General features: G+C 47.1%; 1 protein-coding gene across 12 annotated transcripts in view; it reads left to right on the plus strand.

Moving 5' to 3' along the window:
* Window positions 1-13,690, plus strand: part of EPS15L1 (epidermal growth factor receptor pathway substrate 15 like 1) — a 107,270-nt gene that overhangs the window by 66,023 nt on the left and 27,557 nt on the right. For all 12 annotated transcript variants that reach the window (XM_061421735.1, XM_061421733.1, XM_061421740.1 and 9 more), the window contains 5 exons: window positions 2,300-2,423; window positions 3,318-3,368; window positions 5,169-5,305; window positions 12,387-12,447; window positions 13,441-13,523. In XM_061421735.1, the coding sequence (XP_061277719.1) occupies window positions 2,300-2,423; window positions 3,318-3,368; window positions 5,169-5,305; window positions 12,387-12,447; window positions 13,441-13,523 (456 nt within the window). The remainder of the gene's footprint in view (window positions 1-2,299; window positions 2,424-3,317; window positions 3,369-5,168; window positions 5,306-12,386; window positions 12,448-13,440; window positions 13,524-13,690) is intronic.

Genomic DNA, 13,690 nt, shown 5'->3' on the forward strand with positions numbered 1-13,690 from the left:
CTCCCAGGTGGGCGGATGGCTCCGTGCTTCTCAGTAGGTGGTCAGCAGATGGTGGAGTTGATGGCGTCTTTGTGCCAGGGCAAATCTAGCTTTCTGCTCTGAACCTGAAATGGAATCCGTAAATGGTAAATGGTTACCCTAACCACCTGAATCCTGCCGGGGTCGTCTTAGGCTTCTCCTTTGAAGGGGAGGGAGCGGCTACTACCTCAGGCCAAGCAGTCGCTCCTGAGAGAGAGATGGCAGACCTGCCTTTCAGTTAGGGGGACTGCAGCCGGAGCACCCAGCAATCAGTGTCTTCTCTGCCATCGTCCACTGTTACTTGTCAAGTCTTCCAAGTGGCAATTGAAAACATTAAAAAAAAAAGTACCAATTAGCAGTGGTACGTCACTGCTAATTAAAAACCAAATAGAAGCTTCCATTCTATTTAGTTTTCCAAGTTGTCGTTCTCAGTTCACTACTTTATTCAGGTCGCTCACCATCTCTGTTTCTTCTTCTGGAACAAACATGTTCCTTTCCCCAGGGCTGCAGGGTGTTGATTTTCCCTGCTGGCCGCCTGGCTTCCGTAGGTTAGGACTCCTCCAGCATGTTGGTCTGTTTCAGACCCCCACTGGGTGCTTGCTGGCATGGGCATCTCATGGTAGTTGGCACCACAGCATCCTTACTGAGTCTGTGTGTCGCAGACATGGGCGCCGCGCTTGGGGACATCGGCACTCAATTGCCCAAGACCTGGCTTGGCTTATCCACCTCGGGAAGCCCTGTGGTTGGAGGCCCTAGGTAATCTTTCTCAGGTAAGGAAAACCGTTCCATGTCCGTCAGAGGGCAGGGGTGTTTGGTCCATTCCTCGGGAGCCTGGGGCTTCTGTTGCCCTGGTACCTCTGAGACACATCCCGCTCCCTGGAGTCACCCAGCCTAGTCAGGACCCTCCCGTGGGCACCTCTGACGTCACTGCCCTGTGTTTTCATGGAAGCCCCGGCTCTCTCATCACCTGGTCTCGGTCAGTGGGAATAATGGCTGAATTCGCCAGCCCCAAGGATGCTGACACATTTGCCAGATTCGAGGAGGATGTTGTGCTTTTTAATGTCATAGTGAAACCTTTGTGTTTTCACTGAGGGTGTGTCTTTCTGAACCAAAATATCTCAGTATTTCTAAACCAAGTGCACTGTTTTCCCGCATATATTGTGAGGTCCGTCCCCAACCCCTTTCAGGTAATTTTTCCACTATAAAAACTTGCTCTTCAAAAGCAAGTCCCCCCCATGCACCGCTGATTTAAATATGCTGTTTGTTTCTACAAATAAGCACTTTTTAAAGAAAAAATGCAAAGTGCTGTGTATGCTCTAGTAGTTCTAACTGTATAAGCACGCACTTCCTCTCTGGATGTAAATAGCCATCGTGCCTCTTGGTGTGGAAACAGGCATTTTTAAAAATGCGCACATACGCACACGCTCTCTGAAAAGCTGCTTGAGGGAGGTGCACCTTTGAACCAGGAGGCTTTGAGCTGCAGTCGTTGGAGGGACTTGTTACATTTTTTTTCTGACATTTCCAAAAATAGGACTTTTTTTCTGACACAGTGATATATTAAAAAATATTTTTAATTATGGTAAAAGACACATAACGTAAAGTTTACCATCATAGCCATCTTTCATTATACAGTTCAGTCGCGTTAACTGTGTTCATGTTGTACAGCCAAGCTCTAGAATTTCTTCATACCATTAAGCACTGCTCCCCATCCTCCTGACCGCCTGCTGTTCTGCTTTCTGTGTCTCTGAATCTGATGGCTCTAGGGACTTCGTGGAAGTAGAATCCCACAGTGTTTGTCTTCCGGTGACTGGCTTCTTTCTCTTAGCCTGATGCCTTCAGGCTTCATCCGTGTTGTGGGTGTCAGAATTTCCTTTCTTCTAAAGGCTGAGTGACACCCCATCATATGGACATGCCACACTTTGCCTATTCATTCATTCATCACTGGATGCCTGGGTTGCTTCCACTGAACGATTTTTAAATAGACTTTCATTTTAGAAGACTTAAGGAAAAGTTGCAAAGATAGTGCAGAGGGTTCCTGTATAACCCACAGCCAGCTTACCCTGTTATTAATGTCTTGTACATTTATCACAACGAATGGACTGTTGTTGACGTTATTAACTAAAATCCGCCTTCTTTGTTGTTGTTTTTTTTTTATAAAAACTACTCTCATCAGGGTCACATCACTTAAGAGGGAAAATACACCAGTTAGGTATAAAATTCTGTGCTTGGCTTTAAATCTGAAATAATGAAATCCCTGTCCTGTCTCTTCGCAAAATTACAGGACGATCCTTTCAAAAATAAAGCCTTGTTATTTAGCAACAACGCCCAAGAATTGCATCCGGATCCCTTTCAAGCAGAAGACCCCTTCAAATCAGACCCATTTAAAGGAGCCGATCCCTTCAAAGGTACCTCATTTGGCGCCCACTTTGTCACTGCAAGGCTGTTTGTTTTGTGCCCCTCTGGGTTGTCTCGTGACTGGTGGCACCCTCTGACGTGGGGGGAGGAAAGAAATTCTTGGAGCCTAACTGGCCTCTTGAATCTCTCAGTTCCCCTGGGTGATTGAAGAGCTGTGGTGTTGCACGGGGGAGGGAAGAGCTCCAAGCTCACTGTGACACGCCCACGTTCACGGGTAACTGGCTTGGCCCTGAGACTGCATCCACCTTGCAGGACTAAGATAAGTAGGCGTAGCAGTGATTATGGAGCCCCTAGTAAACAGCAGATCCCCACATGCACAGGCTCTAAGGCCTTCCCACAGCGAGTTCACCCAGAGCCACACACGAGTCAAGAATAACTTAAGAATTCTAAAAACAAGATTTCCTAAGTTTTCTTTTTTTTTTTTTTTTGCAGAGCAAAACTATTTCCAAGAAGGCTATCTGTATTTTCCTGAGAAAAATGCCAGGGCAGGGAGAGGGCAGTGGGAGTGCCTTTCCAGTTAGAGACTTGGAGTAGAAGCACCCGAGTTCTGAGAGATGACTCGGGCAGCTGCTGAGGCTCAGGTGTCCCAGGAGGCTGAGGAGGGGGCCGCTCTGGGGGCTCAGGTTCTTGGAACCCCAGGGGGTGGGTGATGGGGAGGGGAGGGGTGAGCCATGAGCAGGGAATAGAAAGAGAGTGAATTCAGGCTGGTCCTGTGTTTCCCCACCGTTGGGCCCACGTTGAGTAGCCCGAGTTCTTTCTGCTTCATCTTCATCATCTTTGCTGTGATGAACTCCCTCAGCCACTGGCCACCCTTGCTTTCCCACTTTGCTCTGCCCAGGTCATTTCTACCACAGAGCTGAATGGTTCTTTCTTCTCTAATCCAGGTGACCCATTCCAGAGTGACCCCTTTGCCGAGCAACAGACGGCTTCAACAGGTAAAAAAAAAAAAAAAAAAAAACAACCTTCGTTACTTAAAAGAAATGTTCTGTGAACTGGTCCTCAGAATATTCCCATTCCTAGATAACTAACGAGAACCTACTGTATAGCACAGGGAACTCTGCTCCGTGCTCTGTGATGACCTAAATGGGAAGGAAATCCAAAACAGAGGCAATATATGTGTAGATAGATCTGATTTATTTTGCTCTACACCAGAAACCAACACAACATTGGAAAGCAATTAATTTGTTGTTGTTGTTGAGTGGCTGAGTTGTGTCTGACTCGTCATGACCCCATGGACTATAGCCCACCAGGCTCCTCTGTCCGTAGAATTTCCCAGGTAAGCATACCGGAGTGGGTTGCTGTGCCCTCCTCCAATAAAAACTTAAAAAGAAGAGTATTCTCATTCCTAGTTCAGCTTGAGGGAAATGGAGAAACACCTTGCCGCCTCCTGTGCTAGGCGAGCTTCTGAAGGAAGCTCCGTTGTGCCTCCCTTTCTCAGTCTGGTGCCCCTTCCTGCTGGTCGCACAGCACAATGAGAACGAGAGCCAGAACGCCAGCCCCTGGTGCCTGACGACTGTGCAGACTCCCGGTCGCTTGTGCCTGCTGTGCCCGCTGTGCCACCATCAAGGTGTCCTGTGTGGTGCCCACACTCAGTGGCACTTCTGCCCGCACATACTCGGGGTGGCGGTGCAGTGAGCAGGGAAGGACAGCATCACTTTGCACCAAAGCCCAACATCTTGGGCTTCCTCGGTGGCTCAGTGGTAAAGAATCCACCTGCCGATGCAGGAGACACGGGTTCAGTCACTGCCTCGGGAGGACCCCACACGCCTGGGAGCAGCTAGCCCTGTGCACCACAGCTTCTGAACCCACGTGCCCCAGAGCCTGTGCTCTGCAACAAGAGAAGCCCCCGCAGTGAGAAGCCTGGCACCACAGCCAGAGGGCAGCCCCCACTCCCTGCAGCTAGAGAAAAGCCCGAGCGGCAGCAGAGACCTAGCACAGCCAAAAATAAACGGAAGGTTTTTTTTAAATACTTAAAAAAAAATTGGTACACATCATAGAGAAAAGAAAGAAAGGCCAGTGTTTTGTTTCTTCTGGGTGGTGGGGGCTCCCCTCCTGGTCGCCAGGCCCGCGCCCCACGTGAACACACTCTGGGCATGGCGGTGTTGGCATCGTGCTGCCTGTTTATTTCCTTTTCCCTTGCTGTTTATCTGTTTCTCTTGAGGTAGGATTCGTGTAACACAAGCCTGACAAATGTGCATAGTACAGGTTAACCGTCTTAAAGTGCACATGCCACTGGCCTGTGGTCAGTTCGCCGTGCTGTGCACTTACCACCTCCATGTAGTTCCAGAACGTCTCCGTCACCCTGAAAGGAGACCGCGTCTGCCAGTGCCCCCCACTCAGCCCCTGGCAGCCGCCAGTCTGCTTTCTGTCCTTCTGGACTTTCGCACATTGTTTGTTCCTACTGATTTTGTTGAGAGGTGTAATGAACACGCCGCAGAACTCGCCCATTTTGAGTGTAGAATCGGATGCATTTCAACCTGTGTGTAGCCAGATGAGAGAGCAACTGTCTGCATTGTCCCTAAAGGCCCCCTCCTGCTCCTCCACCCCTGTGCCACCAGATCTCTGGCAGCTACTAACTGGCTTTCTGCCACTATGGTTTTTCCATTTTCTAGAATTTCACATAAGTGGTGTCAGTCAGTTGTGGTTTTTTTTTTTTTTAAATGGGAGTTTTCTCACTAAGCATAGCGTTTATTCATGGGACAGTTTTTTTCTTCTCTTTCCAAAACACCTTCCAGATCCATTCGGTGGGGATCCTTTCAAAGAAAGCGACCCATTCCGTGGCTCCACCCCTGATGACTTCTTTAAGAAGCAGACAAAGAGCGACCCGTTTACCTCAGACCCGTTCACAAAGAACCCTTCCTTACCGTCAAAGGTGAGTGCCCTCAGGAGGGCCGCTGTCCCGGTGCTGCCCGTCTGCGGGCTCTTTGTATGAAGGCAGCCCTTCCCACCCGCATGGACCAAATCAGGGCCTCCCTCTCTCAGACTGAGCTTGCTAAGCCTGGCAAGTGAGAGCCGTCGGAGGCTGGGCCATTCCCTGGGAGCTGGCGAGAAGGCCCAGCCTCCTTCCTGGATGGCACCGTGACCATCTCTGCTGGTTCCTGTGGAGGCTTGCCCTGTGAAGCCGGGTATCACGTCCAGCAGTCTGGTGAGCCCACATCAGGGTGTTCTGTGTCCTGAACAGCTGTCACCCCTCCATCCCTTTCTGTGCCCCTTTACTTCAGCTCAGGCCCACTGGCTGGGTTCTCTGCTTGGCCACTGCATCCCCCAACAAAGACGAAACAGAGCGCCACACGCGCCCACAGGTTTGCCCTGCTGCCTGAGTGCCCAGTGCAGATGGCGACACTGGCATCAGCCTGCCCCAGGGGGTCCCCGCCGTGGCAGGAGAAATCCAGACGCACAGGCTGCCGCGCTGAGTGTGCTCCCCACCCCTCAGCAAGCAGTAAGCCCTGTGTTTTGTACATTAGGCCCAACAGCCTGGTGTAAATTGGTGTCAGCGAGGACTTAAAACGCAGAGAAGAGACTTCGTGATGGAATGAGGATTTTGCGTCTAAGTGAGGGCCACATGTAGCTTTCCTGCGCTCTAGGCTGCGCCTCTGCCCTCATTTTACCCACACCTTGGTTTTTCACTTGTCCGTGGACCTACTGGTCTGCCGCCCTAGCCCCAGAGCTCCTTGAAGGCAGGGATTAACCCGGAGCGTTTCTGTCTCTGCGACCGGTTGTGAGGGCCCCCTTTCATTCCTGATGTTGGTGGTCTGTGTTCTCACCTCCATGTGGATCGATTTGATTCATCTTTTCCACAAGCCAGCTATTGGCTGTGTTACTTTCCTCTCCTGTTTGTTCTCTGTCTCACTGATTTCTGCTCATGATTTCCTTCTCCCTACTTTGGCCTTCTGTTTCTAACTTCTTAAGATCCAACCTTAGGTCATTGATCTTGGATCTTCTTTTTCTAATGTAATTGTTTAATGCTATGTATTTCTGGGCTTCCCTGGTGGCTCAGTGGTAAATAATCCACCTAGCCACTGCAGGAGACATGGGTTTGATCCCTGGTCTGGAAAGATCCCACATGCTGCGAGGCAGCTGAGCCTGTGCACTGCAACTATTGAAGCTGTGCCCTAGAGCCCAGGAACCGTAACTGCTGAGTCCGAGCACCTGGAGCTTGGGCTCCACAGCAAGAGAAGCCTCCACAATGAGAAGCCTGCACACCACAAGTAGAGAATACTCCCCGTTTGCCACAGCTAGAGGAAAGCCCATGAGCAGCGGAGTCCCAGCACAGCCAAAAATAAATAAAGTTATTATTATTTTTTTTAATTTATTTTTTCCACCACAGGTATAAAGTTATTTTTATAAAAAACCTACGCATTTCTCTTCAGGCACTGCTTTAGGTGCATTCCACACATTTTGATATGTTGTATCTTCCTTGTCATTCAGTTTGAGATATTTTTCAATTTCCCTTGTGAATGCTCTGTTGAACCGTGGATTACTTAAAGGGTGTTGTTTCATTTCAAAGTACTGCCCCCCTCCAGGTGTTTTATAATATTGGTTTCTAACTAGATTTATTGTTGTTAGAGAATATATTTTGTGTGTTTTCAGTCCTTTTTGATTTATTGAGACTCATTTTATGGTCTTTGTTGGAGAACATACAGGGTACAGTTGAGAAGAGTATCTATTTGCCATTGTTGGGTATAATGTTCTGTAAATGCCACCTAGGTCAAGGTGGTTGTTCTGAAGGTCTATTTTTTCCCCCATTTTTTTAAAGGGGGTCACGCCCATGTAGCTTGGGGGATCTTAGTGCTTCAACCAGGGATTGAACCTGGGCCACATCAGTGAAAGTGCTGAGTTCTAACCAGTGGGCGGCCAGGGAATTCCCCCTCTTTCCTTTTTTTAATTGAAAGTTTAGCTGATTTACAATGTTGTGCTAGTTTCTAGTGTACACCACAGTGATTCAGTTATACATACATATATATTCTTTTTCATACTCTTTTCCATTATGTTCTATAAAGGACTGACCATCTATTTTTAAGGTGTTTGTTAGCTCTACCAGTTGCTGAGATGTTAAACTCTTCTATGATTGTAGCATTGTCCATATCCCCCTTAATTCTGTCAAGTTTAGCTACATATATTTTGAAGCTGTCAGTTGCCTACATATTGATGATTGTTGTATCATCCTGATGCAGTGACCTTTTTTCTTTAAAAGGGTTCCATTTTTCCTCTGGTGATAATCTTTGTCTTAATCTGTTTTTATCACATTTTAAAATAGCCACCTCATTTTTCTTATGCTTATTCTTTGCATGCTTTATCTTTTCTTATCCACTTACTTTCAACCTATCTGGGAGTTGAAGTTGATGTCTTTTGTGTTGAGCATATATCAACAGTTGGGCCTTGCTTTTCTAAACAGTCTGGAAATCTCTGCCTTCTAAATGGAGTATCTAGTCCATTCACATTTAATGCAGTTATCAGTATAATTGCATTAAACATCCACTGGATCATGGAAAAAGAAAGAGAGTTCCAGAAAAATACCTACTTCCGCTTTATTGACTATGCCAAAGCCTTTGACCGTGTGGATCACAATGAACTGTGGAAAATTCTGAAAGACATGGGAATACCAGACCACCTGACCTGCTTCTTGAGAAATCTGTATGCAGGTCAGGAAGCAACAGTTAGAACTGGGCATGGAACAACAGACTGGTTCCACATAGGAAAAGAAGTACATCAAGGCTGTATATTGTCACCCTGCTTATTTAACTTACATGCAGAGTACGTCATGAGAAACGCTGGGCTGGAGGAAGCACAAGCTGGAATCAAGATTGCTGGGATAAATATCAATAACCTCAGATATGCAGATGACACCACCCCTATGGCAGAAAGTAAAGAGGAACTAAAAAGCCTCTTGATGAAAGTGAAAGTGGAGAGTGAAAAAGTTGGCTTAAAGCTCAACATTCAGAAAACAAAGATCATGGCATCTGGTCCCATCACTTCATGGCAAATAGATGGGGAAACAGTGTCAGACTTTATTTTGGGGGGCTCCAAAATCACTGCAGATGGTGACTGCAGCCATGAAATTAAAAGATGCTTACTCCTTGGAAGGAAAGTTATGACCAACCTAGATAGCACATTAAAAAGCAGAGACATCACTTTGCCAACAAAGATCCGTCTAGTCAAGGCTATGGTTTTTCCAGTGGTCATGTATGGATGTGAGAGTTGGACTATGAAGAAAGCTGAGCGCCGAAGAATTGATGCTTTTGAACTGTGGTGTTGGAGAAGACTCTTGAGAGTCCCTTGGACTGCAAGGAGATCCAACCAGTCCATTCTAAAGGAGATCAGTCCTGGGTGTTCTTTGGAAGGACTGATGCTAAAGCTGAAACTCCATTACTTTGGCCACCTCATGCGAAGAGTTGACTCATTAGAAAAGACTCTGATGCTGGGAGGGATTGGGGGCAGGAGGAGAAGGGGACAACAGAGGATAAGATGGCTGGATGGCATCACCAACTCAATGGACGTGAGTTTGGGTGGACTCTGGGAGTTGGTGATGGACAGGGAGGCCTGGCGTGCTGCGATTCATGGGGTTGCGAAGAGTCGGACACGACTGAGCAACTGAACTGAACTGATCAGTATAATTAGATTCAAATCTACTATTTTATTATTTACTTTCTTTTATTCTCTGTGTTTTATTCGTCTGTTCCTCTCTGTCTTCTTTTGGGTTATTTGCATGTTTTCTGGGATTCCATTTTGTAGTACTTATTGGCCTCTTTTAACTATACTATTTATTTTTTTTTTTTTAGAGGTTGGTTTAGGGATTGCCATTTTCACCCTTAACTTTTTGTAGGCTACTTGGAATTATTACTGTGTCATTTGCTGAAGCAGAAGCTCCAATATTTTGGACACAGATGGCAAAGAGGTGACTCATTGGAAAAGACCCTAATGCTGGGAAAGATTGAAGGCAAAAGGAGAAGGGGGTGGTATAGGATGAGATGGTTAGAGAGCATCACAGACTCAATGGACATGAATTTGAGCAAACTCTGGGAGATAGTGAAGGACAGAGAAGCCTGGCATGCTACAGTCTATGGGGTCGCAGCAAGTTGGACAAAAGTTAGTGACTGAACAACAGCAACAAACAACGCAATGTAAAATGTGAAAACCTTGCCACCATGTAGATCCATTTATCCACCCCCCCCCAACAGCAGTGTCTCTGTTACAGTTGTCTTAAGAATGTAACATGTCTAAATGTATTAAATGTCTTAAGACAGTATTATAATTTTTGCTTTAATCCACTGTATCAGTTTTAAACCAGTTTTACAGTCAGTTTTAAACCTGTCAGTTCTAAAGGAAATCAGTCCTGATTATTCATTGGAAGGACTGATCCTGAAACTGAAACTCCAACACTTTGGCCACCCGATGCAAAGAACTGACTCATTGGAAAAGACCCTGATGCTGGGAAAGATTGAAGGCAGGAGGAGAAGGAGACGACAGAGGATGAGATGGTTGGATGGCATCGCCGACTCTATGGACGTGAGTTTGAGCAAGCTCTGGGAGTTGGTGATGGACAGGGAAGCCTGCTGTGCTGCGGTCCATGCAGTCACAAAGACTCGGACACGACTGAGCAACTGAACTAAACTGATCAGTTTTAAAGAGGAAGAAAGTAGTTGTTACTTTCACCGTATAGTCACCATTTCTCAAGTTCTTCATCCCTTTCTCAAGATCTGGTTTTGCCTCCTTCAGCCTGAAGAGCTCACATTAGCCCTTGTATGCAGGGCTGCTTTGTTGCCGTCCTTGAGTGTATTTGTGGCCAATCTAGTATCATTTTTCCTTTTGGTTCTTGTAGGATGTTGTCCTGTTATCTTCTAGTCTCTGATGTTCTTAATGAAAAGTTGCCCAGCCTTTCATGTAGTTGTTCCCTGCATGTAACATGTTCCTTTGTCTGGTTGTTTTAAAGAACCTCTCTTTATCTTTGCTTTTCAGTAGTTTATGTAGGGTCTGGATATACTTTTCTTTTTATATATATATATATATTTACATCTATAAATTAGGTCTTTCACCAAATTTGGTATGTTTTCAGCCAGTATTTCTTCGAAAAAATTTTTCTTTTTTATTCTCTCTCTTTGTGGGATTCTAGTTACACAGGTGTTAATATTGTCCTCAAAGTTCCCTGAGGCCCTGTTTTTCTTTTTTTTTTCTCTTTTTTTCCATCCGATTATGTAATTTCTACTGATTTATCTCAGCTTCAGTCCCATTTTTGTCCTTTGCTGGCTAGCTAATCTACTGACGCTTTTATTCTGGGTACTGTAGTTTACAGTTTTAGAATGTCCATGTTTCATCTGTGTAGTTTCCACTTCTCTACTAAGATCTCCTATCTTGTCGTTCATCTGAAGTGTATTTTCCTTTATCTCATTAAGCCCAGTCACTGCTGCTGTAAAGTCATTCTCATCTGAGAATTCCAGTATCTGGGTCATCTTTAGATTGTCTCCACTGATTATCTTTTTCCCTTGAGAATCACATTTTTCTTGTTCTCTGTATTTTGAATAACTTAGAGATACATCCCGTGCATTGTGCGTACTCTGTTGTGGAGACTTGATTCTGTTGCATTCTTCCAAAGAGTGTGGATGGTTTTGTTTCAGCAGGCAGCTAACTGGTGAGACTCACACTGTAGTCTCTCCCTGTCTGGCCTGTGGTTTCATTCCTGTGGCCTTAGCTATAGGCTGCTCTGAGTCTGCCCACCCACACACAGTGTAGGGGTCAGCCTGAGATCTGGGCGGAGCTTATCATGGAATTTGGGACTCCCATTCTCTGCCTCTCCTTTCTAGACCCCACATCCCGCCCCCTCTTTTTAAGCTTTGGAAAAAATAGTCTTTTAATAACTGTTTTATCACCATGTTAAGTCATGCAGTTACAAGGTAGTTAGAAATTTCTGAAAGGATATTATTGTTAAAAAAAAAAAGAAAAGTTCATTCTTAAATAAATAATATCCAGCACTTCACTGGGACACTGCTGTTCAGAAGGCCCTGGCCAAATAACTCCCCAATAAAACGCAGCCTCAGGTTGTTTGCAGCCACCTGGGGATGAAGCCATGTGCAGAAGACGAGGCTTCTAAACGAGGACACCAAGTCGGGGCACGTCGGGGCCGCTGGCAATACTCAGCACCGCCGGCCAGACTCTAGAGAAGGAGTGCAAGCAGGTTTCTTTCTGGGACACTCTACTTGAATTATTGTTCAATTAGTCAACACAATAGATCTTCATAAGAGAACAGTTGATTAACATGGTAAGGATGTTACTTAATATTCTTTGGATTATATGTTGTAATTATGGTCAGTAAATTCCAACAGTCTTAACAAAAATAGCCTGCCTCATTTGCAGGTATGAAGACAGCTTAATTCTCCACTGGGCTTTTTGTTTTTTGCTGGGCCACATCCCTTTTTCATGGCTGTGGCTGTCCTGGGATTCTCGCGTCTGAGCTTCAGTGCAGAAGGACAGTGAGTTTTCTTTTGGAGTCCGTAGCCTCTCAATATTCTCAGACTGTAGCTATCAAGACGGAAAACCTGGGAGTTCCCTGGTGGTCTGGTGGTTAGGATTCAGTATTTTCACGGCTGCGGCCGGGGTTAAGTCCCTGGTCAGGGAGCTGAGCTCCCACAAGCTGAGCAGTGGGCCAAGATGAAACAAAGCCTGGAAAGCTCAGCCTGTGCTGTGTGTTTACTGCCAAATTTCAGTCCTCTTCCAAAGTCTTGCTGCTTTGATTCACTTCTATGTCTTCAGGTGATTGCTTTTTTTTTTTTCCCCCAGTCCAGGGTATTTGTTGGTATTACATGCAGGAGTGGTTGGTCTGTTGGACTCTGCCAGGATTTGGTTTAAATCACTGTGTCCTCCCCATGGCTGGGGCAGATATCCAGAGAGTTTGTGGTTGAATGAATGGGTGATGGGCACAGGAACTGCTTTTCACTCTCTCCTCTGTCCTTTTCATTCAGCTCGACCCCTTTGAATCCAGCGATCCGTTTTCATCCTCCACTGTCTCCTCAAAAGGATCAGGTGAGACCAATGGCTGCTTTTACTTCTCACTCGTCCCTGGGCAGTAGAATGGCCCACCTGTTTCCAAAGCTGGTGCGTCCTCAGCGTTTGTGTGGTTAGTAAGTAGCACCCAGATCCTCACCCGAGGCAGTGGCCCACGCCACGGCCCTCGTCTTCCTGAGCGGGAGCTGGCATCTGCTGGGAAGGAAGCTTGGCTGTAGGGATTAATTCGGTAATAACACTAACGTATTAGTTACTTTTTACTCGGTCTTTCTTATGAATGTTTGGTTTGTATGTTTGGCTTTTTTTCCTAAATAAATCCAAAGGTCTGTTGAGGCTTGTCCTATGGGCGCTGGGTTTGAGGGACCCTCCCTTCACAGCACAAAACCCTTAGGTGCCGCTAAGGGAGGGGAGTGTTTGCGGATTGCACCCCCGCCCCACCTTGCCTGTGGGAACAGGCCCCACTTGGTACTGCCACCTTGCCTAGCATCTTGGCTTGTTAGTTACAGAGCTTGACTTCATAGGTGGGCTTGTGGGCTACTCCAGGAAAATCACACCACCCACCAAAGGAAAAATCTCAGCAGAAATCTCTATCCACAGATGATGTCCCCACATGAGCCGTGTGGGCGGCAGTCCCTTCCCTCTCACTCCCCCTTCCTGGTCCAGAAGGACAGACACCAGGCCCTGTCTGTCCTTCCATGGGGGCCTTGTCACTCCTTCCATGAGTGTGAACGATGCTGGCTGGCAGCCCAGCCACAGGGCTGAGTGCCCCTAGCTCGCGTGGCCGCAAACTGTCTGGCTGAGCCGCACCAACCACAAGCCAGAGTGGGCCGGGCGGGGCGGGGGGGGGCTCCTGGTTGAGAACCTGCACCAGAGTCACCACCCCACAAGCAGATGTGACCACCCTGGCTGTGCTCTGGTGCCGTGGGGAACTGGGAGGCGACGCGTGGGCTGGCCCCACGAGGCGTGCTCCTGAGCGCGCCGTGACTCTGCCTCTCCCGGTGCTGCTTGCAGGTCCCTTCGGAGCCCTGGACCCCTTCGGAAGCGGGTCCTTCAGTAGTGCTGAGGGCTTTGCCGACTTCAGCCAGATGTCCAAGGTAAAGCTCTCGCGTGGAGCCCCTGTGCCTCTGCTGGTGTCCGTGTGCTGCGGTCGCGGTCGTGGTCTTGTGGCTGCCGGGCATGGTAGTTTCATGCCACGTATGTATTTCCTTGGCACCTGTCGAACTCTGAAATGCAGAATGCATGCTCACGTGACGTCGTGAGT

This window comes from Bos javanicus, chromosome 7 (genome assembly GCF_032452875.1).
Source record: "Bos javanicus breed banteng chromosome 7, ARS-OSU_banteng_1.0, whole genome shotgun sequence".
Taxonomy (NCBI): Eukaryota; Metazoa; Chordata; class Mammalia; order Artiodactyla; family Bovidae; genus Bos; species Bos javanicus.